At 42.7% G+C, this 24,852-nt stretch overlaps 1 protein-coding gene across 1 annotated transcript; it reads left to right on the top strand.

Moving 5' to 3' along the window:
• Nucleotides 1-1,366: 1,366 nt before the first annotated feature.
• ADPRHL1 (ADP-ribosylhydrolase like 1) lies at nt 1,367-22,518 on the top strand. The gene is made up of 7 exons (XM_027884642.1): nt 1,367-1,835; nt 5,663-5,827; nt 11,215-11,340; nt 13,939-14,079; nt 17,097-17,224; nt 20,827-20,959; nt 22,081-22,518. The coding sequence occupies exons 1-7, from the start codon at nt 1,622-1,624 to the stop codon at nt 22,236-22,238; spliced, it is 1,065 nt and encodes a 354-aa protein (XP_027740443.1). The 5' UTR covers nt 1,367-1,621; the 3' UTR covers nt 22,239-22,518.
• Nucleotides 22,519-24,852: the final 2,334 nt, after the last annotated feature.

Below are 24,852 nucleotides of genomic sequence, written 5' to 3' on the forward strand. Positions count from 1 at the left end.
GCCTGGTGTGTTTTTCTAAGCTGTCCTGACCTTAGTTTTCCATCTTGAGTGTTTGCTTTCAGACATGTGGAACCTGAGATAACTAGCAGTGCAGGGGTGACTCTAAGATTACCTCTACGTTGCATAAATGTCCTGGTTGTAGGAGATGATGCTTATTCCCACAGCCATGCAGGGCAGAGGGGCTGGCATCCTCACTGTTCATGGCAAGCCAGCTCTAGAGCAGGCTGGCTATGGCCCCACTGTAGGACGCTTGGCCCTGCATATTCTCCAGTTCCTACATGATGCCCCTGGCATCCTAAGGCATAATTGCCTTTTTTTCTTTTTTTCTTTTTCAGGGCAGAGATGTTGCTTTCTAGCAGTGAAAACACTCTCACTGTCCTTTTCTTAATACTCAGCTCTTGTATTAACCAAGTCCCGATCTGTTTAGTGTGTGCTAACAGAGGCTACTTTCACCTTTTGGGCACTTTATTTCCTATAATGCAGAACAGGTGTGGCAATGCTTCTCTGTGTCCCAAAACTGCATTAAGTACAGTGCTATTTCTTCACATGTCAGTAACTCAGACTATGATTAACTGCTTATTACTTAGTGCTAGGAGGATGCATGCTTTACACTGCTGGCCTTTTCCATCTAAATAGCAATCATTATTGGTCTCTGAAAAAGATCAAAGAAAAGCAAAGACCTTTTCCCAGGTATCCTTTATCAAAAGTACAGTCAAGTCAATCAAAGCTTTCTGTTTATTTACCTAATGTTATATTTACATTTGTATTTCTGTCTGTAAAGTAGTAGTAATGTATGAGTTTTTAGGACTTGCTTACACTCACAGGATGCCATTTAAATACATCTTTCAAAATAGTTTCCTTCCATAGTCCAAGTGTGGGCTGCATCTGAGCTCGGCTTTAGGAAAAAGTCACTCTTTGCCAGGGAGTAAGGCATGAAACTGAAGTTGGTGTTTTGGTCAATGTTTATCCAGGGGCGCAGTAAATTAGCAGAACATGCTTGTACTAGGTGGAACAGAACAAGAAAGCTGTTAACAAAATATCACCATAGAGCACAATTAAAGATGGGAGAGGTCATCTGCATTTGACTACATTTCTTACTGCTTAATCCATCATTCTAGTGTGTACAGAGTCCGAAAAACTGCTTTTATAACAGGCTTTCCTTCTGAGTGGTCCCTGAGAGGGAGGTTGACTTCAGCATATCAGAAACGGGCAGGAGAAAAAATACTAATTTACAGGTTATTGAATAAATAAGCACCCCTGTGGAGGCATCTGTTTTTCTGGGTGTAGAGTTACTTGTGCTGGGTAGGGCTAAGGATCTCCTGGCTTGCTTTATGCTGGGTTGCAGAATTGAGGCTTTTGCAGTTCTGCTCTTACAGTTTCATTAAACAAAGCCCCTGCAAAATCCCTGGGTTATGAAATATTTCCTCTCCGTCAGGTCCCAGACAAGAGATGGCATCTGCAGAGCCAGAAAAGGAAGTCCTTGCCTTATAGAGAGTGCTCTTGGTGTGACACAATGGTTGATATAAAGTGTCAGGGGAGCTGAGTCGAAGGCAAAGGAACAAAGGAAGATCAAGATTCGGTGGCTGTCTTGGGCAGAAGGAAAGTGGGAAGTGTCTCAGGGATGGATAAATTTAAGGCTGCGCTCGTGCTGGCTGGGGTAGGGGATGCTCTCGGTTATCGCAATTTCTCCAGAGAAAACAATGCCTTAGGTGCAAAAATCCAGCAGGAGCTGAAGGAAATTGGAGGGCTTGAGAACCTGGTGCTCTCTTCCGACAAGTGGCCAGTAAGTGACAACACGCTCATGCACATGGCTACAGCTGAGGCTGTCATCACAGGTAGGTACGACGGGACTAGCGAGCACAGTCTGGAGAAGAACAGAACTGTCAAGGTGCTGCATTTCTTAGAATAAGCCTGATTGCTGGGGAAGTCATGAGAAATCATGTCAGAAATGCTGCTTATGTGAATGATAATGTGCATTAGTTTGGCTCCTCCGTGAGCACAATCCTGTGACCATCACACAAACTGGTGAGTCTTGATTTCTGTACTGGAGGTGCTCTCCCTTTATTTTCTCTGGATATATACAGTTAGTTAAAGCTTAAAGACTAAAATACCACATGTGCAGCGTAACAAAAATAATTGCCAAGTGTATTATCTGTATGCTGGAATACATCAGGAAATAATATAGCTACTAGAGATTCATCTGTAAAAGATAAGAACTCTTCTAAGTGCATTTTTAACATGTTTGTGTCCAGAACTCCAGGCTGGATAGAGTTACCTTAATACTGCTTTCAGGCTAAAAGCACTAGCACTGTCTCCTTTCTTCTGCCCCTTAGACAAAGGGTTGTACCAGCAAGGCCAGGAAAAGTATTATTTGCTTTATAAGGACAGTTCCATGTCTTTAGTCCAAAAAGTATTCTAGCATACTATGCTTATAGTAAAGTCTGTCAGAATTGTGGAAGTTAGTAAGCTGTGCCTTCTAAAATCCCAATGGTTTGAGAGAGAACATTTGTTTTTTCTTAAGGTATAGCCTTTTTAAGATATGACAGTATTTATAAGGACTCATTACCCGTCAAACTAGAGCTTTCTGAAACTGTCAAGATTGTAGAAAGTACACCAGAACACAGTGAAGTCTCAGCAGCATTTTACCTCTTCAGAATTAATAATTTTTTTTAATCTCTGTAAAAATATTTCTAATTTCTCTGAAAACTTGTAAGACTGCACAACTCCTAGTAACAGAAGCTCACAATGTTGTTAAGTATTATTCACATCAATGAAATTTCCCTGGTGCTCCTGTTTCACTGCTTTATCTGCCTGCCTCCAATGTGCTCTAAATTTAGTACGTAGAGAGATCAGTTGAAGAGTGTGTTGGGCCCTTCATACTTGGCTATTAGTTAACCAATGGTTTAAGGGGTAGCTAATACACTAAAGATAAGGGCAAGATGTCAGCCTATCAAGAAAAAAGATGACTAGCATATTTCTGAATATAGGGTATGATTAAATACGTATCATATGTTTCTTGCTTACTGAACTCTCTAAAACCATAACTTCTGGTTAATCAAGCCAGTTAGACTAACAATAAAATAATAATTAACTTTTAAATATAGCAGGAGGACTGTGGCTCCAAAGAAAAAAAGTTTCAGCTATAATTTCCATTGGCTGTGTTTATCCTACACTCTCATTTCTTTGGCCTGATCAAGCATTTTAAAAAGGTGTTTTCATGGTCTGGAGAGAAAACAGCAAGATGGAGTAGGGAATTCTATTCATTTCACAGTAACATCGGCGAAGGGGAGAAAACAAGTCTTTCTCTCTATGTCCCACAAGGAAAACAAGAACCACTCCTGCCTGCAGCAGTGTCTCTTCCTGGCAGGAGGGATACGAAAAGGCTCCAGGACTTGTTTGTGGCCCAGCCTGTGTGCCAAATCAACCACGTCAACAGAGCGAAGCTAAAGAAGGTGAATGTGGGTCTGTGAGGCTGAAAGCAGCTGCCACCAGCCCTGGAGACCTGCATTCCTCATGCAGTGGGGAGTCAGCCCTCACTGCTGTGGAGACTGAGATTTTAAAGAATATATTGGGTGTCTGGAACATTACCAATGAAAAAAAAAAAAAAGGCAATAAAAATATCTCTGTACCTCGCTGCCCCGCTCCATGCACATCCTGTTTGCCTGGCTGGCTGCCTGCTGGCCACCACATCCCCTGGCTGCATAGCTGCAGCCAATTGCAGGATGCTTGCAGGCTGGGCCCAGCATGCCCAGGGCTTAGGCTCACCGTGTTATCCCATTGTTGGGGCACTGTCGTCAGGGGAGATCCCAGCCTGTGGCAGCAGCCAATCGTGAGGTGGATGCTTGTGTTAAGACAAAGGTAGTTCTCACCTGGCGAGGGGATTTTGGCCAGCACCTTGCTGACTGCAAGGAGGACATCCCAGAAGTGTCATGGCCAGAAACAGCTGGGACTGTGGATGCTGCTGCAGACTGAGCTGGTGATCCCCAAATCCACCATGTGCACAAACTGAAAGGCTGATCTAACGGTGAAGGATAAACAAAACATTCACTTCCAGCAGGAATCTGTCCCATAAGGGAGGAACAAGAACAGCATCATCAAATCCAGGGGAACTATCCCTGCAGCAAGGAAAGTCTTTTCCTCTCTGACTTAGACATGGGTTATAAAAAAATAGTTCATTTCTAAAGAAGGGGCCTGTCTGATTGACAGCTGAGACAGCAGCCTCCAGGTGTGGGAACCATGGTGGGCTTGAGCAGGCCAGAGGTGCTGGACTACACGGAGAATGGCTCTGGGAACAAGGTTTCTGTAGGAACCACCAGGCAGTAAATCGTGCTCCTGGCTCCCGTCTGGATAAACTGCGACACATGACTCCTAAATCTGGAAAGAGCTGGCAGCTTGAAAGTGTCTTGTTTCTTTAGGATTGTATGTGGGACAGCCAGTGTAACTGGTAGGGTATTACTTTATGTGAAAGGAGGGGAATCTTTGTTCTTCCCTGTATCTTCTTTATTTGCCTGTCTGCGTAACTGGTAACTTCAGAGTGTCTCTGGCTTCTGGGATTCCAGACTTTCTCTTAACTTAAACTGCTTCTGTGGATTTCAAGAATTCACCACCTCTGACAAAATAAAGATATTTTTGGAGCTTCCCCTGCTGTATTATTCAATCTGTGCATCAAAGAAAGTATTAAATGGAGTTTCTCTAAGTACATAGATAATACACAAGTGGATAAATCCCTTGTTCCCACTGACTACACTGCTGTAATAGATGGCAGTGGAAGGTTTTCTTTAACAAGAGCTAAAGGCAGGACTCTTCAAGCCCAACAATACACAACACCAGCCAAGAGAAGCAACTATACTGAAGAAACAGTATATGTTTAACAGTATATGTTCCTCTCTAGGCAAAACTGTACGACTTGGTAAAAATAATCTCTTAACAGATATTGTTAGTGAACTTATTACAGAGGGAAATCTGCTGGAAATGCTACAGACTTTAGGGATTTACTACTCTTACTGATCTTTGTAATATCTTTTGTAAAAGCTCACTGTTCTTGATACTGTATTGAAATAAGGTCTTGGCATCCCTGCATGAAAGACTTACAAATTTTAAACAAATTACCTTTAAAATATATATTAAAAAAAGGTCACTAATTTGCTTTTGTATTGAGTTATACATACCTCTTAAAGTAATTCTGTAATGTGGTAATTTAAAAAAAAAAAAAAGAAATAGGGCTTAATTTTTAGATTTGATTCACACCTGCAAAGGCAGGGGCCAAGCCAGGCACAGCTGGCTTCTCTCAGTCCCCATGGCAGCCATGCTCTCACCTGACAGCTGGACACCTCTGTAATTACTTCACACCACAGAGCTTAAATATAGGCCCTGAGCAGCTACTGTTGATTAATAGAATGCCTTCACATTTCCAGTTGAAGGAAGTAAAAGTAGAAAGGTACTGAGGGAAAGACAAGAACTGAGAGTGAAGATCATTCTCCCTCCAGCCCACTCCCATGGTGCGTAAGAACGTGTTGATGGTGGCACCAGAAATATGACTTGGTGTATTGGAAGTGGAAACAGAAATATTTCTTAAATGTATAGTGAGCTTACTTGCATGTTTTCCATGGTCTCTTGCTCTTCTGCCTAAACACAGCAACCTTCTCTTCCCTCGCCTGAGCAGATTACTGGTGTTTAGAAGACCTGTACCGGGAGCTGGTAAAACGGTACGTGGATGCTCTTGACAAGCTCTCAGGCAGGCGGCCAGACCCCGCCACCATCGAAGGCTGCAGGGAATTAAAACCAGACAACTACCTTCTCGCCTGGCACACGCCGTTCAATGAAAAGGGTACGGTACCGCTTTCCTTTTATAGGTCCTGGCTAGAATAATGCATGCTCTTAGTGTTTGTGGCTATATGGAAATTGTTTCCTTTTCCCCCTTGACATCAAAGGCCACCACCCCTGAAACATTTCCATGTTTGCTTGAGGATGGCAAGAGATCTGCCAAGAATTCCTTCTGTAGGGCACCGTGTCCTCTCTTAAACGAACCCCTCCCTCTTTAACATCTATTTAAAGAGACTTTGTCCTTGGCTCTGTGCCTCAGGGTCCAGATCTTTGTCCTTGAGTTTAATGGTTATTTTAAGAAATATTTTCTGCCGTTTTTCATTTAAACATTTGTAGACTTGGATTTTCAGTGATACCAGATCTGAAACAAAATGCCGAGCCTGTAAATTGCTCTAAGCACCAAAATGTTTACTGGAAGGAAAGCAGAGACTTTTCTCCAGTTGGATGCCCTGCTAACAACTATCACTATATTTTGCCGATAATCCCTAATACTCCTAGCCTGGTCTACCTACCCCGGACCTTCTCTTTCTCTCTCTTTATGATAATTTACAACGAATAAAATCTCCACTTCAAGTTAAATAACAAGTATGCACAACACATATGCATCCAGTGCAGTTAATCTTGAAAGCCTGTAGAGACATTACATCAACAGAGGATGTAGACCCAGGCAGCCATGAAACGGTGGCAGCTCACCGGGATGTTGTGCTGTGTTGGTGTGACACTCTGCCACTGTAGTACATATCGGTCTCACTCAACAGAACTGCATATTGTTACAGCACCGAGGCAAAGATCCGGTGGCACAATGCCATGGCTATTTCTGGGTCTCTACAGTCAGTTTTCTCTGACACAAAAAGCATTTCTCACTCGTCCCCCGCTCCTCACAACAGCTGCTGGGAAGCAAAATGGGTGTATTCTGCCCACCCTGCTACCGGCCAGTTGGATTTGAGAAAGTGTCCCTTTGGGAGTTGTCACATGTTTTCAGATTGATAGTGGATAAAATTTGGTCAAAATAATTGTGGGAGTTGCACCTGGCCCCAAGCAGCTCTCAACATTGCTCAATAAGCAGTTGAGCATGGCCAGTCCCCGGCCCATTGCTGTATTGGAGCTACATCCCTTCTTTTAGCCTTCCTCCTCCACAGCTGTCCGTGATGAATTATCTGATTTTGGGGGTACTCTGGGCTAGAATGATCTAAAATTAATTCCTACCTTGAGACCTGAGAGCTAAAGACCTCCTTCTCCACCTGGTCTAATAAATAAGCATCCTGCATCCTGAACATCTCAAGAAGTCTTTTTTTTTGCCCTGAGAGCAAAAGAACCAGTGACTGAGTGGGAGGTGTTCTGTCTACTATGGGACTTGGTGCTGTTATGGACATAATTAACTTTTAATCATATTTTCACAAAATTCTCCTTGAGGCAAAACCATGCCACAGGCATTGAATGCCTAGCAGTCAGATTATATTTTGGATGAGTTGGAACCAAAAGGCTGATTTGCTGTGGTCATTCTATCTTATCTTGCTTCTAGCAATAATTTATGTGCCAGCCTTCATGGACCAGTGAAATCTTAGCTTAGGTAATTTTGCATTGCTTATATGATGCTTCTCTGCTCAAATTCTTGCAGGAGTGGTCAGCAAACTGAATTCCTAAGTCAAACTACCCGGTGTGTCTCTTTGCCACCTTATGTCATGCTCATTGCCACGCTGGTTTCAGAAGTACCTGGGTTATGTTAGAGGCTGGTGGGATTCCTGTGACCACCTGAGGACCTGCCCGAGACTGTCTAATACCTTCCATTTTATGAGCTTGTTTATAATTTAGAGCAAATGGCCAGTCAAATAGCTTGAATCTGAAGCCTAACAGATTCACCTGTATCGTGAATTTCAGGCTGAGGCCTTTGTAGCTGCTGGGCTTCCAAGAAGCACTTGGGAACAGTGCCCTTTTGCTGTTGGCACAGGCAGAGGAGCATGAGGGAAAAGTGTGAGGTAAATGCAGAAAGTTGAGGGGGAGAAAATGAAGAGAAAAAGCTGCAGATGCACAGGAGATAAAGGTACCAGATTCTAAGTTCTCATGCAGAATGGTCTGTAGTCACAAAAGACACATTGTCTTCAGGGCTTAGCAGCCATTACCCTAATCTTTGTTATTCTACAGATGTAGAGTGAAGAAAAGCACAGTGAGGTATTACATCCTAAAAGAGAATAATATAGTGCATCAATAAAAATTAATTAATAAGAGGTGTCAGCACATCTTTTGTGACCTCTATTGTTCAACATGTCCACAAACTATCTGGAAATGCAAGTGCATAGCAGGTCAACAAAGTCAAAGACAACACGATGCAGAGCTGTAAAAGATGCTCAGTGATGCACAACTGTGTGGCACAGCAGCAGAACCAAATACAATGCACATAAATGAGAAGTCATACATGGGCGAGTGGGAAATCCTAATTTAATATACATAGATGCAGTTTTTATTCAGATGCCACTCAGGGAGGGGATCATGGAGCTATAGTAGTTCTACAAGAACATCATTTCAGTGCTGCGTAAGAGCCAGAAAACAATTAGACTATTAGAAATGACCATGAAAGGAACAGACAACAAAACACAAAATATGTTTGCACCACTATATAAATCCATATCCACTGTTTCTTGACTATTGTATATGATCTGATCCCTCCCTCCTGCCACAAGGATGAAAGACAAGTAGAAAGGATATGAGGAAAGATGGTTGGATAAAAAAACTGCTTCCAAGGGCTATGGTGTCTGAGACATTATGATAGAGAGCTGTAAAGTCATAAATAACTGGAAACATGAACAGGAAAAGCAAAAACCTCACTATCTCCTCCAGGACAGCATCTAGGGACTTCAAGTGAAACTAGGAAGCCATGAGCTCGAAGCAAGTAAAAGGAAGGACTTCTTCACAGAGCACCTAATTAGGATGCATAACTATTTTCCAATGCCAATTTGCAGATGCTACAGTTCTCATGAGTTCAAAAAAGAGCTGGGCAAGTTCAACCAAGGGAAACCCTTCAGGGGTTATCAAGCAGAAAGATGAATAGCCAGCTGCCTGGATCAGGGAGACAAATTGTCAGAAGCTTAGTTAGTACAAGGGGTAATAGTACTTTTCTTTTACTCTTTCTTGAGTATCCTCTTCATTGGCCAGTGTCAGACATGGTAAGTTGGGTTGACCTTTAGTCTGATCATGGAGGACAGTCCTTATGTTCTTACACATGTCTCTCCTGTTGCTTGGACTAGTCTCAGTGTCCCTTACGTCTTTGATTCAAATGGTAGACACTGAGACACGGGAGCTAAGAGCTGCTAATCACCTGAAGCCCTGTCTGGCTTTACTGTTACTTCATGTGACCGAATTTTTTGTTACTGAGTATGCTTGTCTAATTCTGCAGAAGGTTTTAATGTAAATTCATAGACTAGAGAAACACAGTGAAGTTGCAAATACAAGCTACTTCAGACCAGCGGGCAGATTATTGTAGTACATCCTCCACTTTGGATAGACAGAGAAATGGTATTTAATTAGCAGCTTTGTGTAGCACAACCCTCTTTCTTGAATAAACATAATGGATTCTGTCATTTGTAGGATTCAGGTTTGCATAGTGAAGAAGACTCTCATCTGCTGCTGTATGGCAGTGGATGATTTAGTTAAGGGTTTGGTCTTGCAGTCAGGAGAAGATATTTTCTCCCAGTTAAGACAATTGGTACCCTGGAAGACTGGATTTCTTTCTGGACTTTTCCTTGAGGTTCTGTGTGATCTGCGGGATAGGCAGACAGTTTTATCTGCTCCTGGCTCCTGCAGCATATGTGAAGACCAACAAACACACCATTTGCAGGACAAGTATCCAGCCTTTTCACCAGGAGCAATGGCCAAAGGTTATTCTGGAGAGGGTCCCAGAAAGGCTTGAAAGGCTAGCAGGGATAAGGAATCAGGATCTGAGCCTGCAGAGAATAAGATGGCATTCTGAAAAGCCTTTCATGTCACATTTATCAGGTGTTTGGCCTTTTTTTGAAGAGTTACTGCACGCAGAATTTGCACATTAGACTCTGAGGAGGAAGGGAAGAGCTTTCTTCAGCTAACCTAAATAGATCAGCTAGCCAGGGTGCTCACTCAAGATAGCTGCTCTGAGAGGAGAAGAGCTCTTTTCTTAAGAGGAAAATTCAGATATTGCACCTGGAAATGCCAGTGGGTGGCTTAAGTTAGCTTGGCTCAGGCTTCAGTTTGACTTGAAGTAGATCTTCCTGCCACCTCCACTACGACACTTGGATCACACTCACAGTCCTAGGGCACTGGAACTGAAGACACTTGGGATAAAAGTACATGGCAAGCAGTGTTCCAAGAGAGGCCCTGATGCTCTGCACCCACAGCAGGTACAGTCCATGGGAGCAGCTGAGGGCTCTTCTCCAGAAAAGAGACTGAAAGCACTGACCCTGGTTCCTTGGCATCTGCTGCTTCAATTCACTCTGGCATTGTACACACCAATGGACACACACAGTCCTTCTCCATGCTGCCTATCTGGGAAACATAGGGAGACTGTGCTCCTAATGCAGGTTCCACATAGGCTAAAATTAGGTGGCATAAATATACCCCTTATCTTCCAGGGACCAAGTGGAGAAATGCTGGTTGCTCTCAGCTATTCCCAAGGTCACTGGGAAGTGTGACTGAGCAAAGACAGTGCTGAAAAATGCCAAGTACTTTGAAAAATTGAAGCCTAACCATCTCAGAATGGGTGCCTGCAATGAGTTAATGCTTTTTTGGGCATTGGCTCACCAGCTGCAAAGAGGAGATAATCACCTCACTGGTGCCTTGTGAAGATAAGCTCATTAAAACTTCTGTGGGATCCTGATATTACTGTGATAAGTACTGCAGAGAAACTCATTAGTAAATTTAACTCTCCATTCAATTAAGCGTTTAAAAGGTGAACACCTGGGATCATGCACTCAGTGCTGAGAATTAAAAGAAATTCTGAATTAGTTATTCAATAAATAAATTCTGTGCTGCACGAGGCAGACATTCCCAAAACCAAGCTCAGTAAGTGCAGGCTGTAGTGCTGGCACCTGGAGCAAGCAAAACAGCAGTGTCAGCCAAGAATGAGTAGAGATGAGATGAGGGTTTGTGCTCAAGTGCTGTGACCAAGAGAGCACACTGCTTTCTGAACCCACTATGCTCTTTGTAGCACTTGAGAATATTGGAATATACCTGTGTAGGAGCAAAACTCCTCACAAGAAAATTTCAAAACTTGTAACTTGTTTTGCATGGTAATTTCCTGTTCCCTGAGGAGTTCCTTTCACGCATATGAGTTGAATTAATAAAGTGTGCTTGTTTCACATTTTATCAACATATTTGTGTGACATCCACCTCTTTTAAGTGCTTGGCATTATTTTTTTACTTTAGGTTCTGGATTTGGAGCATCCACAAAAGCCATGTGTTTAGGAATGCGATACTGGAAGCCGGAAAGGCTGGAATCCCTTATTGAAGTGAGCATTGAATGTGGACGAATGACTCATAACCATCCCACAGGTATTATCTACTGACCTGTCAGCACCCTGACATCCCTGAGGTGGCTTTTCAATTCTGCAGGGACTAATGTGGCTCCTGTGAATTCACCTGGTTAAACTGCTTCTGCTTTGCAAACTGTAATGCCTCAGTTTGAATTTTGCTTGGATAATATAAGACATACATATTACTTATACAGGCTTATATATTTGCTTGTATATTAAGCAGACAGCATTCGCAGGCATGGTTGTTTTCTCTCCTGAAATCCAAGTAACTAAACACAACCTGCCTTGCCCAAAGCATATTCATGTTACTTGCCCTGATTGAGTTTTAGGAGTCGTGTAGATCTAGATGGCTCACTGTTATCATGCAAGTTTATGGTTCAGGGGATAATAACATTTTTCTCTTGGCAGGTTTTGTCATATCCAATCACTGTAGGTAAATGTAGGAAGCCAAAAAAATCTAACTCCACGTATTTTAGGATACAATCATTAGGATACAAATGTTTTCTGAACAAAACATAAATAAGTAGATTTAATGTTGTTTTGAATATTCAGGTCTGTCATTTTGATAATTTTATGCTATGTAAGCATGTATTCATTTTGTCTGCTTTAGAGAGCAATAAATAAAACCATAATGAATAGTGACATGTTCAACACACTCAGTGCTATGAAGCAGTCAGAAAAGCCATCAGGATGGCATAAAATTAAAGGAAAAGGATTCAAACAAATCAGAAAATATCATTTAGCTGGTGTGTAAAGTCCACAGTGCATTAGCAGCAGTAAGGCTGCTTGCAGTCTGGGTCTCTCACCTCAGAAAGGGCTTATAAGTCCCAGAAAAAGGCAGCACAGAGGATTCAAGTGATCAGGAACCTTCCATACAAGGAGAAATTATATCCAGAAGGAAAGGACTCTTCAGCTGGGAAAAGTGGGGAGGCAGGGAGGAGAGCAGTGGAAGGGCCACCATGTACCTCACTACCACCCTGAAAGGTGCCAGTGAAATGTCAGTTGTGATCATCGTAACTCAAAGACTGAGAAAACCCAACTGACGTGTCAGTCAGGACTGAAACAAGCAAACAAAGGAAATACTTCCCCATGTTGTGCCTAGTCAGCACTCAGACCTCAGTGCTAAAGGCAGCTGCAAAGTCTACAGACATGCCTGGGTTCAAAGGGGACCAGGCCAAGTGGAGGAGAAGGGCTACCACTGTCAAAAGCAATCAAGCTGTATAATTAAAATTGTCCCTAAGCTAGCCTAGGAGCTCTGGGGAATGGAGAAGCCAAACCAATTTAGGCTCACTCTGTACTGCCATTACTTGCAGAGCCAGAAACCTTGGCCAGGGCTTACTTTCTTCCCCAGTGAGGGACAGCAGGCTATGTGAGGGCTGCCATGACTAGGGCGAGCAAGGCAGCAGCAGCAGGGGGACAGGCAGCCTGGGGAGTGGGCAGGAGGAGACTGCCAGCCCCCTGAAAACCCTCAGGACACACCCCAGTCTCTACCACCCTCTGTGCTGACTTATTCCACTGCCCCCTGCTAGTCCTTTGATTCACCCTCTAAACCCTCTGCTGCCACCCTAATGGCAATATGGCACTCAAGGATCTTTGTGGCATCTGAGCTAGATGATGTCTTTCTGAGACCCTTTGAGCTGGCTCTACCTGGGCTTTTATTCTTTATGAAAGCATCTATTGGATTCTGTTTAGATGTGTCTTGAGCCTGACCTAGTATTGCAGGTCTTCTGGCAGAGAGAATTGGTAATCATCTCATCCGGACTTGTAACCTCCTAAAAGAATGTGGTTTTACCTTCAGTGAAACACACAAAGTTCATGCTTACCTCTACGCATGAGTGAATGCTTTTGGACCCATAACCCTGGAGAAGCACACACATCAATACTTTGCTCACCTGGGATTTATTTAAATGACTGAGTTGTTTTCTTGAACTTCTTTGGCACGCTGCACTGGGTTGGTTTTGTTGCCTTTAACAGAATGTCAAGAGTACAAGCAAATATGAGAAATGAGCCCCTCTGTTTCTGATGTCATGGAAGTGTTGCATGCCCATCAACAGTTACAACTGTTGTAATATTTACAATATTACAATATTTGTAACCAAAGTAGAAGACTTAACTAAGGAGGCAGATGGTATGTCTTTTTGGACAATTGCTTCTTTTCTCTAAGGGGACATGGGCTTGTCCCCTTAGAGTAAAATGAGACAGAAATAGTGTTAGATCTAATAACCACTGCTCTTAGGCTGGATGTTTCTGTAAGCAAGATGATATAGCTTGTAATTGTATCACTTTGTGCAAGTCAATTATTTCATGTGACTTCAATTAGATTTTCAGCATCACATCGGTGGGAGATGTTTATTTTTGACCCCTACCTCAATTTCTGTCACGTTACACCACAGAGAACACAAGCTCCCTTCTGAATAAGATAAGTCATAAACCAGCAGTTGCCACTGATCTTGACATGCCACAGGTCAGCCTGCAAACAGGCGGAGATCAGTTATGTACATTCATCGGTCTACCTGACAGCCATGAGGCATTGCACTGATGATTTTATGAGGAACAAGGTAAGGATGGTACCAGCACAGACTGCACATTAGTAATCCTTGTTATTTGTGAATTCCAGGATTTCTAGGGTCCCTATGCACAGCTCTCTTTGTGGCATACGCAATACAAGGGAAACCGCTTGTGCAGTGGGGAAGAGAGATGATGAAGGTTGTGCCGATGGCCGAAGAGTACTGCAAGAAGACCATTCGTCACATGGCAGGTAAGGAGTCTAAATCAAAAAAAGATTATTTTCTCAAAACTGTGTTTAGCTAGGAAGGCACCGAAGAAACATCACTCCCTAGTCTTTCCATCTTGCTGCTTTCCCCTTCTGCTCTCTCCCCAGGTTGTCCTCCTGCTTTCTCTGCTCACAGAAGTTAGCTCTTCGTAGGTGGTGCCACCTTCTTCTGCCTGGTATATTGGTGGCAAAAATACAAAGAGAAATAGCAATGACAATGCCCTACTGCCCAGTTTTGTTTTCAGGAAGTCTTCCAAAATTGCTGGGTGGGGGTAGGAAGGTGATTATATTCAGCAGGTAATTAGGCAAACTGACTGCTGACGTATTAATTATTCAGATGCCTTCCATCAATGAGTACAGTCCAATATTTTCCATAAGAAAAATCACTGACTCTCCTCATCTTGCCAGAAAAATTTCACCTTCAGATGCCGCCTGACCAAGAGTTAGAATTTGATCACAAATTCAGATTTTACTTGTTTCTTTTCTGACAAACATTTAAGATACAGCCTGTTGTATCCTTGTTTTAAAACAACTGAGTGTCACATAACTACTGAATTTGATATTACTACTTTATTTTTGCTACTAATGCATGTGGACTCTGGGGCTAAGGTGTTTGAGTCCACTCTTACCCCAGAGTGATGTGTTTGTAACAGTGAGACCTGTCATGAACAGACGAGAATCATTACATTGAAACACTGAAGAAAGATATTAAGGGACAGCTGTTGAGAAAGATTGAACTCAATGGAAATCTTTACTCAAGATCACTCAGAAAGTAAAATTTACCCATGAAGGAAAGCTGCTGCTTTACAGTCTGAAAGGAGCACCAGGAAGCCTTCCTGAAACACCCTGCATTTTCATCTGTGCCTCATTGCACACCAGGATTTTTTTAGCAGAGACCTATGAGGAGCAGGTGCAGGATTAATGTGAGTGAGTGTCTCTCTGAGTGGCTTTGCAGCAGGCCCCTGTCACTCCACCCAAGCAGGACCCCTTGGCGTGGAGGTATGCGTGTTGGACTTCTGAGGCTAGTGCCTGTATTGTTGAGCTTCGTCCTATTTTGGTATCGGGAAAAGTGTCCTGCATTAATGTTAAGCTCCTTGGCTGGTGAGATGTGCTGCAAAGAAATCTTGCCAAACACAGTCCTCCAGTTTTAGAAAATGCTATTTTAGCTGTATTACCCCCAAGGATAACAAACACTGTGTTTGTTATCCATGTCACAGAGAGTTCGACTCAACACCCCTCTCTGATATCCAATTGCAATTACTTGCCAGATAGTTCCATGGACCTGAGAGTGACTGTCATGTTGTCTCGGCTCAAGGGATGGTGCAAAGCCTTGATAGGGTTAATGGCATGGGATTTCTAACCATGCTACAGGTCCACACAGCCAAAATCTCCTGCAACTGCTCAATACCTCTGTTTCTGAGCCTGTGGGACAATCACACTTCCTTGCTTGTTAAACATAGAAAACATTCACTTTTGAGGCATTTATGGTTATGGGGGAAATGGTGGGGCAGGGGGGGAAGAAAAAGGGAAAGAAACCTGTCAGGTCACCCGCATTTCTAAAACCGACTGTAATGAGCTGCTGGAGGGGGTGTCCATAGTTTACTTCAACTAACAACATTTGCTTTGTTTTCCTCTACATGCTCTCCCTGGCCTGATGGCTCTGAGTGCACTTTTGCTCTGTTTTTCTAAACACCTTCCCTTTCTTAGAGCTGGTGAATGATTTCCTTGTAATCAGGCCAAACTGGGTCATGTACTCAGAAAAAGGGCAGCTGGGCATTCCCAGGAGTATCAAGCACGTGGCTGAAGGCTCATCACTGTCTGGGGCTGTGGCACTGGCAACCTTGCGAAAGTACCAGGTCTACAGAGCTGTTGGATTTTTTTTTTACAAAAAAACTCTACTTTAATGTCATAATTGCCAAAGAGGGTCACTTGTATGGCATTTTAGGAAAAGAAGCAAAATCAGATGACATCCTTCAGAGGAATGGTTTGGTTGTGTGTGTGTTCCTCAGCCACTTGCAGCCCACCCCTGAGTGGCCAAGCAGGAGAGAGGGAAAAAGCAGGAATGCTTGAATTTATTTTACATCAATAGTCTCATACCAAATTGCTAGCTTGCCTTGGCATACTTAGCATTCTGGTCCATCTCATGTTTTCTAACTCCTTACTCTCATCAGTTTGCCAAGCAGAGTTTCCTACAAGCCTCAGTTTTGCAGGCAGGTGCATGTTATATGCTTGACAGCTCAGTGAGACTGAATTAGGAGCCTTTTTAGGCCTTTATAAAAAGGGTGAACCAGAGCATTGGCTTGCAAAAAAACTAAATTTATTAAGATCATTTATACACGGAATGTTAAGCATGATTAGAGATCACTTCCCAAAGCGACAGAATAAAAGGAGAAGGCCGTTATTAAAAAAGGCTTATTTCTATGAGCACAGATAGCAGATGTGTGTGTTATTTATTTGTTTACTACATTTGATATGCATTATAATATATGCAAATGGAAAATCTGGCCTTTCCTATCTGCCTTTTCATGAAAGATCACACAAGAAATATTGTGAAAATAGAACAGGAATACTGGAGAATTTATTTTATTTACCAAAAACTGATAACTGAGGTAGGTGGCAACTTGTATTTAGGACATGGAAGCATTTTTAGATATTCTTTAATCATAATAAAAGAAAAAAAACCTTAGCATAGAGTTGATTTTTTTCTCTGTTATCTTTTCCTTGGAGTACTCTTCAGTAAATTCTCTTAAAATTTCATCTTGATATATCTTAATGTAATTTTAATATACCATTAAAATAACACAAAATTCTGAAAGTATTTTCTTAATTCACATCCTCTGTTTCCAAGTAGATGTCCCACTCCATATTAAAATGCATACTTAGTACATTTGCAGAACTCTATTGTAAAATACCTGGGTTTTCATGTCAGTCAATACTTTATTAATGTAGAACTGAAAATGTTATGGAGATATATTGCATCATTAAATTTCTTTTACCTTCAGAATATCAGGAGCACTGGTTTTACTTCGAAGCCAAGTGGCAGTTTTATTTGGAGGAGAGAGAAATCAATGAGGAAAATCAGAATCAACCTGTCTTTCCAGACAACTATGACGCAGAGGAGAGAGAAAAGGTAATTGCACCTTCCAAAAGCTCTTGGGAAGACGCTGAACTGAGAGAGGCATTTTCAAAGAGATACACCACTATTTTTCAACTGATTTCAGTGCCAGAGTAGTCAGAAAGGTTTTATTTTTTTTCTGAAATTTCAAGAAAGGAATAACAACTCCTATCTTAGTGTAATAAATAAATAAATAAATAAATAATTTTTAAAAAGCAGTTGCCACCAGTCTTGAGGTTGCTGCAAATAGAGAGGCAAAGTCAATGATCTGGTGCCCAGAGCATGTACAAAACATAAACTATGGCTATCTGAGGGTGGAAAAAGCAAATGTCTTGCCTGGGGCTCTCATTAAAGCCTTATGGAACTGTGGCCAAAGTCCCACAGAAATCCCCCCAGGTATGAGAAGCTGGATTTGGTTATGTCTAGTGGAGAGTGTCCCTGCCCATGGCAGGGGGAATGGAACTCGGTGATCTTTAAGGCCCCTTCCACTCTAAAGCATTCTATCATTTTGTGGTCCTCTGAGCAGAAGACAGACATCCTAAGTGATTCTCTGCCAACATGGGCTGTGCCCAAGCGAGTTTTAAGTGTCTTGAGAGATGGTGTTTCCCCATATCCCATGAGATACTATTTTATAGTGTACATGATCTTTCCTTTGCCTCATGACTTCTGCTTATACCTTCTTAACTCGAGAGAAATAATGTGTCTTCTTCCCTGGTGTTTACAGCTATCTGATATGTGCTGGCACCTCCCAAAGCTCTCCACTTAGCAGCTAAGCAATAAGTATGTGGTTCTTGTCACCTTTTCCCATTAATCAATCCTTTTTTTTCCAGACTATTAAAGCATAATTCTATTCTGAGAAGTCACTTTGTGTATTTTTAGATGGTTATCTATGAAGTGAAATGTGCCAATGGAAGTCAGATTGACTGAGGATAATAAGAAATTGCTCACTCTAACCATAAAGAATAGAATCTCTTCCAGGTTTATTTTACTGATTCAGTGCCATGAATTTGCTACTAATTTTTTTATTCTTTCCAATACTACTGGAGTCTTAGCAGAGCTTTAGGAGAGATTAAACCAATCATTATTTCCCCATTATCATTTCAAGAAAGAACCGCATGAATTCCTAACATAGAAGCAAAATTTACTGTCATTTCCCTAGCCCAACTATTTTGCCCTATCGAGCTATTTATTTAGATGAACAAACAAGAAAGGAAAAATGTTGTTTGACTCTCAGACTCCACCGCCAGCTGGAGATCATAGCCTGGCAGAAGTCAAGACACTTCATTTGCGTGTTAATAGCTATGGAAGGAATAACTGAGAAGGTAACCCTTCTGCCTGCCTTTTTCCCAGGAGGGGTATCCAGACAAACTGTCCCCTTGGGTCTAGGAGTATAGCCCCTTGCCTTTACACATTTAATTAATAAAGCACCGGCATCTGGCACCACTCTTGCCAACAGGTCACCATATGCATGTTCCTGCTTGGCCAGGTGCACCTTTCTGCAGGCACAGTGTCGGATGTATGCAAAAGTGAAGCCCTCTAACGTAGCTTGGATTGATCTGAGCATGTTGCAAAGACAATGTCCCTTCCTAAAAGAAATCACACCTTAACATGCTTAGCAGAAAAGACCATATTCTGTATAAGCTGGTATACAGCTTAAATTTGGGGATAACAAGAGAAATGAGGATGAAAGATAAATTACTCCTTCTTGAATGCATAAATACAAGATAGGCCAATGTAGAATAAATCATTTTTCAGTGGCGTGCATTTGGAAGATGTTAGATACTCACTGAATAGGCAGATATTGCTCCACACTTGGGATAAGCTTTGCTTCTGCAAACAAAACACTCTCCTGGCTTGCTTCCTGTCCTGGACTCAATGTAAGCAAAATGAGGGAAGAACAAAACAAAGTCATCCAGGCTAATTAGACTCTGAGGACCCTGTTCTCCTAAGGTGGAGCTGATTAAACCAACACTGTGAGAGGACTCAGGGAAAAAGAAAAGGAATAGAAAGGGAGTGCTAGCCAGCAACAGGTCAGATCCTGAAGGGTGAGAAAGTCAGAGGCAGCTGTAACTACTGGCGGCAGGGGTTGACAGCAAGGAGGAGATGTGTGAATTACCTCCCGGGCTTGGCAGCAGCTCAATGCCTTCAGCATGAGAGAGCGCATATTGACACCCCATCCAAGTACCAAGTCCTTGCCGGCCCACCCGAGGGAAGCTGGGCTGGTGCCACAGCACAGGGCAGCACAAAGGTGCTGCAGTTGAAAGGGGAAGGAAAATGTTTGAGAAGTGCTGCCTTGGTGCAGTTAAGTCCCTCCAGGTAAAGTACGGAAGACAATTATCCCTAATGTAGAGTCGTTTCAGCAAGATGACATCAGATGTGTGCAGAACATCAGCGACCTGCAGGACTAAATGGAGCGACACTTGAGCTGCCTGGCTGGACACCCAGAATAGCAACTCCACTCTGAGCCCCCTTGCTTTTGGTAGTATTGCACAGGAGTCAGTGCTGTTCCACCAGTGTCCAAACTGCATCAGTAAGGCTGAAAATTTGCATGTGGCAGAGAACAGCACGAAGGCATAAATGCTCTCTGAATTGTAAAAGAAAAAGAAAGCAGCAGAGTGAAGCTGTAGTCCAGCTCTGCCATGTTAGAGTGTGTGCAGATAAACCACAACCAAGTATGAAATGGCTGAGGTGAAAGTGAATAGAGAGAAATGAAAACCCTTCACAGCTGTAGCAGAAGCCAAGAGCCAGCCAAGCAGCAACAATTGCACTTGACATAACGTAACTTAAAGTTCTGGAGAAAAAGCTGGCCATTTCTTAATAGGAAGGTATTTTTTAATCATAAATTTGTCAGTGTTGAGTTAATTTGGGGATTTGGGGCAGGAAAAATAGAGTTTTGGAGGTACCGCCTCTAGAGAAAATCCAGTTTTCCTTTGCAAACCCCACTGTGGGTTTGGAGTTCTTTTTTCTTCTTTCTTCTTCTGGAGAAGAAATGTTTCTTACATTTGCAAATTATTTTCCCTTTTGTTCAACAAATGCTTGTAGAAGAGGAGGAAAAAAGGCTTGGCAAGAAAAAGACAAAGGGGGCTTGAATGAACATAGTCTGAAATTAAGCCCCTAAAAAAATTACTGACCTCACATGAAAACTTAGCTAATGAAAACATTTGTAAACGTGCAACAAGAAAAGCTGAGCTATTTCCCAGAAGCAGGAAGAGGACTGACAAAGTAAGTCCTTACCAACCTAAATTTTTTAAATGATAAGGAATTTCTAGGATGTGATAAGGAATTTCTAGGATGTGAACCTGAAATCTATCTTGATCTGCTTTTCAGCATTCTTGGCTTGCTTAAATCAAACCAGCTTCTCTGCCTGCCAAGAACTCTGTGCATTAAGCTGGAGTGCAGGTTTATACCTGCACCTCAGGCATCGCCAAGGCTGCGGCTGCCGCTGTACCAGCCCATCCTGTGCCACAAGCAGCGGTGCCGGCAGCACAGCTGCCTATGCCCTTTCCCTGCCCCATGGGCTATTCCCACTAAGCAGGGGAGACACCGCCCTGGTGTGGCCCAGTGCCCCGTGCCCCCATTTCCAGTGCCCTACCCTGACAGTGCTGTCTCTCCCACAGACGTACAGGCGGTGGAGCTCTGAGGGCCGAGGGGGAAGGCGAGGCCACGACGCCCCCATGATCGCGTACGATGCCCTGCTGGGCTGCGGCGGGGACTGGACAGAGCTCTGCAACCGCTCCATGTTCCACGGAGGTGAGGGTCCCCTGTGTCTCCCGCTCCCTGCTCCCTCACCAGGGGTGGGATAAAGCACTCCTGGCTGTCAGCTGCCTCTGTTGGCCAATTTGCCTTGTTGTCTGTTACATCCTCACCTCTGGTTTTATCCTCTAAACCCCATTCCTGGGGAGGCAGTTGCCACACAAGCTGTTTATGGCACTTTTCAAATGTTGCTCCATCTGCATCTCATGAGTAGTAAATCCAGTATGGCTTACTAAAGGACTGACATCTTCTTCTGCCAAAACACAAGCACCTTTGGCAAAACAACCAAGAAAGGGAGAAAAATAGCACAGCAGCCAAGCAAGTGCCAGGCAGGCAAAATCGAGCACTTAGAGGCACACAGTGCAATACCTTTACAGCTTTATGAGAGATAACTTTCTTGTGCAAGAGATAACTTTCTCGTGCAAGAGATAACTTTCTCGTGCAAGAGATAACTTTCTCACTGGCAGATGCATTTTGTAGGCTTTCAGGAGGGCCAGCATAGCTGGGGGGGTAGGACCCCAGCCCCCAAACACCTGTTCCTCCCTGCCTGGTGTGGACCCTTTGCAGGGGCTCTGGGTTGCTCACCTGCCCCGATGGAGTGGTGGAAGCTCACAGTGCCTCACTGCAGAGCATGGTATGCACGGAGCATCAATGCTACTCACCAAGGCTGCATGTTTTAAAGCATGTGCAGCACCATGCTGTGTTGTAAGGAGGGAAGGGACACCCTCCAGTCCAGGACATTTGCTGTATAGCAGAGACTCCTGCAACTACTCTTCTCTCCTTTTTTCCTGCCAATGTTTAGCTGCTTGTGAGAGCTGCTGTGTTGCGGTAGATTTTCCAGAAAACAAGAGAGCTCCCAGCCCAGGAGTGCACACCATAATGGCATCTCCACGAGCTTGCCTTGGCATCGCTCTCTTCCCTAGGCATCCTCACCTGCACTGCCAGAGGCAGGACATGCAGTGCTGCCAGCTTTTTGAACTGACCCAACATGTCCTCCACCCCCCCCCCCTCCACACTCCATCAGTGTGGAGTATTTCCTTCTCTGTGCACCGCAGTATTTTAGTTGTATATGTGAAGGTGACACCAAGAGACCATTGCAATTGTGCTTAAACCTGCAGGAGAAAGCGCGGCTACTGGGTCCATCGCTGGCTGCCTGTATGGCCTGGTTTATGGCCTGAGCAAGGTCCCCAAAGGCTTGTACCAGGATATGGAACAAAGGGAGAGGCTGGAGTACTTGGGCGAGAATCTTTACCGACTATCCATGGAGGAAAAGTAAAGCGGCTTCTGCCATTTTCTCTTTCTATAAAGACTATATCAAACCCTGTAGGTAACTGACTGACATTCATAGTGAAGTAATTAGCCAAGAGTTAGTCTGAAGGGCCCTGTGCACATCACATGTAAGTGAAGATACCTGAATTATTAGACTGATTAGAATTATTAGACTGATTAGATATGTATGATATTTGTGGGTTTTTTACTGATGTAGGGATTTCTGAATATAAGGAGTGCTGCTTAACCTCAAATGGCAAAAAGTAAATAAAACGTCTTTTGACTGATTTCAGTCTAACTTGCTATAATACCACTTCCTAAAGAGCTGTGACCAGTAATTACACATACAAAATTAATTTTCAGAACTAATGCTTTCCTGCAAAACTAATGGTATTATACACTTATGGGGATATTCTCTGTATATTTGACAATCCTTTCACCACTGTGTCCCTCCTTGTTCTCAAATCTAATGTGTCTGTGACACTTGTAAACCTAATGTCTCATGGATTAGCTTTTAATGAATCACTGATCCCTGTATCAGCACTGTGGTGCAAGGTATTGTTACATTAGAAGCTTCCAGAAAAGGAAAAGCCAACACTAAAAATACCTCCAAGGAACAGCAAAGCATCGGTGTGTTTAAAATTTCTGATCAGTGTGTCTAAAATTGCTGAATTACACTTTTATTCTTTTATTCTTCTTCAAAACATAAGTTTTTCTAAAATATAACTGGCTGAAATATTTGTAAATAAATTAATCTTGCACTGTTTTCTAAGTATCAGTCTTTATTTTTAGATTGAACAGATTATATGTTGCTGTATCAGTATCAGAATTTTTGGCTGAGGTCTTCAAGCAGTTGTAATAGGTCAACAGTCAGGCTGTGATACATTTCACAAGTCTGAGCACCACAAAAAACCCAGGAAGAAATATTACAACTGCTTTACCTTTTTCTTCTTTCCTTCTTCCTTTTTTTTTTCACTTTTCCCTTTATTGCCTTTTCTCCTTTTTCCCCTTTCCTTGCCTTTCCTCACCTCCCCTCCCTTCACCAACTTCTTTTTCAACTTTTCTTTTTCCTTTTTTTTTCTTCTTTTTTCTTTTATCTTTTTTCTTTTTATTTTTCTTTGTTTTTTCTTTTTCATTGTTTTTTCTTTCCTTTTGTCTTTTTTATTTCTTTTTCCCCTTCTGCTTTTTTTTTTCCTTTTTCATCTTTTACTTTTTTCTTTTTATTTTATTTTTTCATTTTTTAAGAAAACCAACAAATTATGATTGGGTTAAAATTCACATACCACAGAAAAAGTAAACAGTAGACCTTGATGCCCACACAGCAGCATGGGAACAAATCTGGAATCCTCAGTGAAATGACACAGAAGAAATGAGCTCAGAATTTGTTCCTGGTGTTTAACCTCACTTTTTACCTCAGAAGTTCAGAAACTGAGGTCTACGTGGCACTTTCTGATGCCCACCGTGTGTGATTGCCTCCGTGGTGTTGGTTTCTCCTATCTTTCTCCAGCTGCTGAACTGCATTTTAAAAAGATAGCTAAAAATACACAAGCACTTTCCTACGCCTTTTTCCAAGTAAGCCATTGCGGAATCGTCACTGGGATGTGGCAGAAGCAGGAGCAGGTGATCCCTGTGCATGACAATATCCATATGAAAAGGTTTTCCATACTATGAGCTACTTCTCACACTGTTGTTTTAGCATGTTTTCTCTTGCCAGCTTCGCAAGGTGCTTTCTTGTTTGCTTTGGAGATACGCTAAACCAAAAGGAGCAACTGTGTCAGTAGCTTTTCATTTAAGAAAATACCAAGACTTTCTGAAAACATTCCTTCTAGTTTAGGATGCCTCTAGCACATCTGCAATAGAGAAGAGAGAACATATTTTTCATAAGGTAGGATTTTCTCTAGTACTTCATCTTTTCTTCTTCCTTTAGAAAAAAAAATAATCACCAAAAAAACTTAAGAGCATTCATAACTGTTCCCACTTTAACTTGTATCCAACCTAGGCAGGACCAAGTTGAGTTTCAGAGATCAATAAAAGAATCTCTTTTAAAAGGTGGTTCCCAAAGGCTGAACCCATAAAGCACCATTTCTGCAGCTGTTGAGGTGAGCAGCGCACTGGCCATCATTCTCCTGAAAACACTCCGAAGGCCTATGTGTGGGTTTGAGGAGGCAGATCTGCTCCTGGTTGCTTTCACTATCTAGGTTGGACCTAGTCGTTGGACCAAACACCATGCAGAGCCAGGTAGTGATGGGATGCCCAGGGATGAGGGGGCCTACAGGATGCAGCACCTTGCACACTCCAGCTCGTGGCCATTTCCCCAGAGTCTACCCAGAGTGAGGCAGAGCAATCTATCAATCTCTGACAGCTTTTGCAAGTTGGACAGTGCTTTCCAATCTTTTTCCTGTCTTTTGACAAAGTCTCCATAGTGCTGTCTCCTCCTGCCCATTCCACTGCCCCTGCGACATCTAGTCCTTCAGGTTGCCAGAGTGTGTAAATTGGTGATCGGATATTTAGCATGTAATTCAGAGTCAAGAGAAAGGGCCTTCTCTCCACACCAGAGACAGTAAACCAAAGAGTCCTGCAGCCATGTGCTTTTAGCAAATGCCACCATCCGCTACTACTCA

The sequence above is a fragment of the Empidonax traillii genome, unplaced genomic scaffold, assembly GCF_003031625.1.
Source record: "Empidonax traillii isolate 1590-97213 ecotype Southwest subspecies unplaced genomic scaffold, ASM303162v1 scaffold151:size923898, whole genome shotgun sequence".
Classification (NCBI taxonomy): Eukaryota; Metazoa; Chordata; class Aves; order Passeriformes; family Tyrannidae; genus Empidonax; species Empidonax traillii.

Excerpts from the sequence above, each read along its gene's own strand:
- ADPRHL1 (XM_027884642.1), top strand. The coding sequence starts at position 1,622 with ATGGATAAATTTAAGGCTGCGCTCGTGCTGGCTGGGGTAGGGGATGCT. Across the intron at positions 5,828-11,214 it reads CACGCCGTTCAATGAAAAGG|GTTCTGGATTTGGAGCATCC; the intron begins GTACGGTACCGC and ends TTTTTACTTTAG. Across the intron at positions 14,080-17,096 it reads GACCATTCGTCACATGGCAG|AATATCAGGAGCACTGGTTT; the intron begins GTAAGGAGTCTA and ends TTTTACCTTCAG.